Raw genomic sequence first — 1,313 nt, 5'->3', positions numbered from 1 at the left:
GTTTAGCACATTCTGTTAGAGAAGCAATGAACATGGCTGAAATAAACTGTTGTTTCGACAACGGCTTTAAGTTGGATCAAGAATAATGAGCAGCTGTCAGTATTTGTAAGGAACCGAGTCAAGAATATCAGAGAGTTAACCAACATCAACGATTGGAGATATGTGCCTGGTTACATGAACCCAGCTGACCTACCTTCTCGTGGTTGCTCAGCAGGTTCCTTGCTACAGTCTCATTGGTGGGAGGGACCAAACTGGTTGCGGAAAGAGGAGAATTTATGGTCAGCTTCAACATATGAAGTAAATGAAGAAGAGGTAGCCAAAACAAAATAAAGGGAGTTGTGAGTAATTTTGTCAGAGAACAGTTAAAAGGATCGCGGTTTTTAAGATATTTTAGTTCAAATCAAGAGGATGGTAGCCTGGATCCTAAGATTTATTAGGAATTCCAGAACACAAAAGGATTTACGCTTCAAGAGTGAATTGACAGTCCTAGAAATTGACACAGATGAGAAAATCTTGGTAAAAATAGTACAGTCAGAGAGTTTCCAAGATGAGAGAAAGTCACAACTGAAGTCTTTGTGTGTATTTGAAGATGAAACCGGAATTTTTAGGGTGAAAACCAAAATCACATTAGGAGAAGACAGAGAAGATTTCAAGACACCTATAGTACTATCTGGCAGTCATGAATTGGTCAGAAGACTTCTTTACGAAGAGCACACTAAAATGGGACACGTGGGTGTACAGATTCTATTGTGCAAGCTTCGTGAAAGATTTTGGATTCTGAAAGGAAGAAGAACTGTAAAAACTGTCATTGCTACCTGTATTAGATGTAAGAGGTTCCAGGGCAGTGCTATCAAAACCAAACCTGCAATTTTGCCTGAAGAAAGAGTGAGAGAAGCCCTTGTGTTTGAGGTTGTAGGAGTTTACCTAGCAGGACCATTGATTCTTCGTGATGGAGAGAAGAGCTGGATTGTCCTTTATACCTGTGCGGTATATAGGGCAGTTCACATGGAACTTGTCACTTCTCTGTCTACAAATGAGTTTCTTCGGAGCCTAAGAAGATTTATCGCTCAGCGTGGACGACCGAAAACCATATTTAGCGACAATGGCACTAATTTTGTTGGGGCTGAAAACCTATTTCGTAACATTGATTGAAAAAAGATTGAATATGAAGCGTCAACACGTAGAATTCAATGGAAATTTAATCCTCTAACTGCAGCATGGTGGGGTGGTTGGTGGGAACGGCTCATTCAAATTGTCAAGAGAATGCTCAGAAGAGTATTGGGACATGCATCTTTAAAGTATGAGGAACTCAA

The 1,313-nt window shown here is 40.1% G+C and overlaps 2 protein-coding genes across 2 annotated transcripts in view; both read left to right on the top strand.

Moving 5' to 3' along the window:
* The window catches only part of LOC106684944 (uncharacterized), a gene marked incomplete in the record, with an annotated part of 3,223 nt that extends 2,994 nt beyond the window's left edge, over positions 1-229 (top strand). The window contains 1 exon segment of the mRNA XM_067048007.1: positions 63-229.
* A 179-nt stretch (positions 230-408) lies between these two features.
* On the top strand, positions 409-1,152 carry LOC136795910 (uncharacterized). Its single transcript, XM_067048012.1, has one exon. It carries the CDS (start codon positions 409-411, stop codon positions 1,150-1,152), a length of 744 nt encoding a protein of 247 aa, XP_066904113.1.
* Positions 1,153-1,313: the final 161 nt, after the last annotated feature.

Source organism: Halyomorpha halys, unplaced genomic scaffold, assembly GCF_000696795.3.
Source record: "Halyomorpha halys isolate HHAL.00 unplaced genomic scaffold, Hhal_1.1 Scaffold631.1, whole genome shotgun sequence".
NCBI lineage: Eukaryota > Metazoa > Arthropoda > Insecta > Hemiptera > Pentatomidae > Halyomorpha > Halyomorpha halys.
Note: the sequence above shows the minus strand (reverse complement) of the source record. Positions and strands in the feature narration are given on the sequence as shown.

Coding starts and splice junctions, on each gene's coding strand:
- LOC136795910 (XM_067048012.1), top strand. CDS start 409: ATGGTAGCCTGGATCCTAAGATTTATTAGGAATTCCAGAACACAAAAG.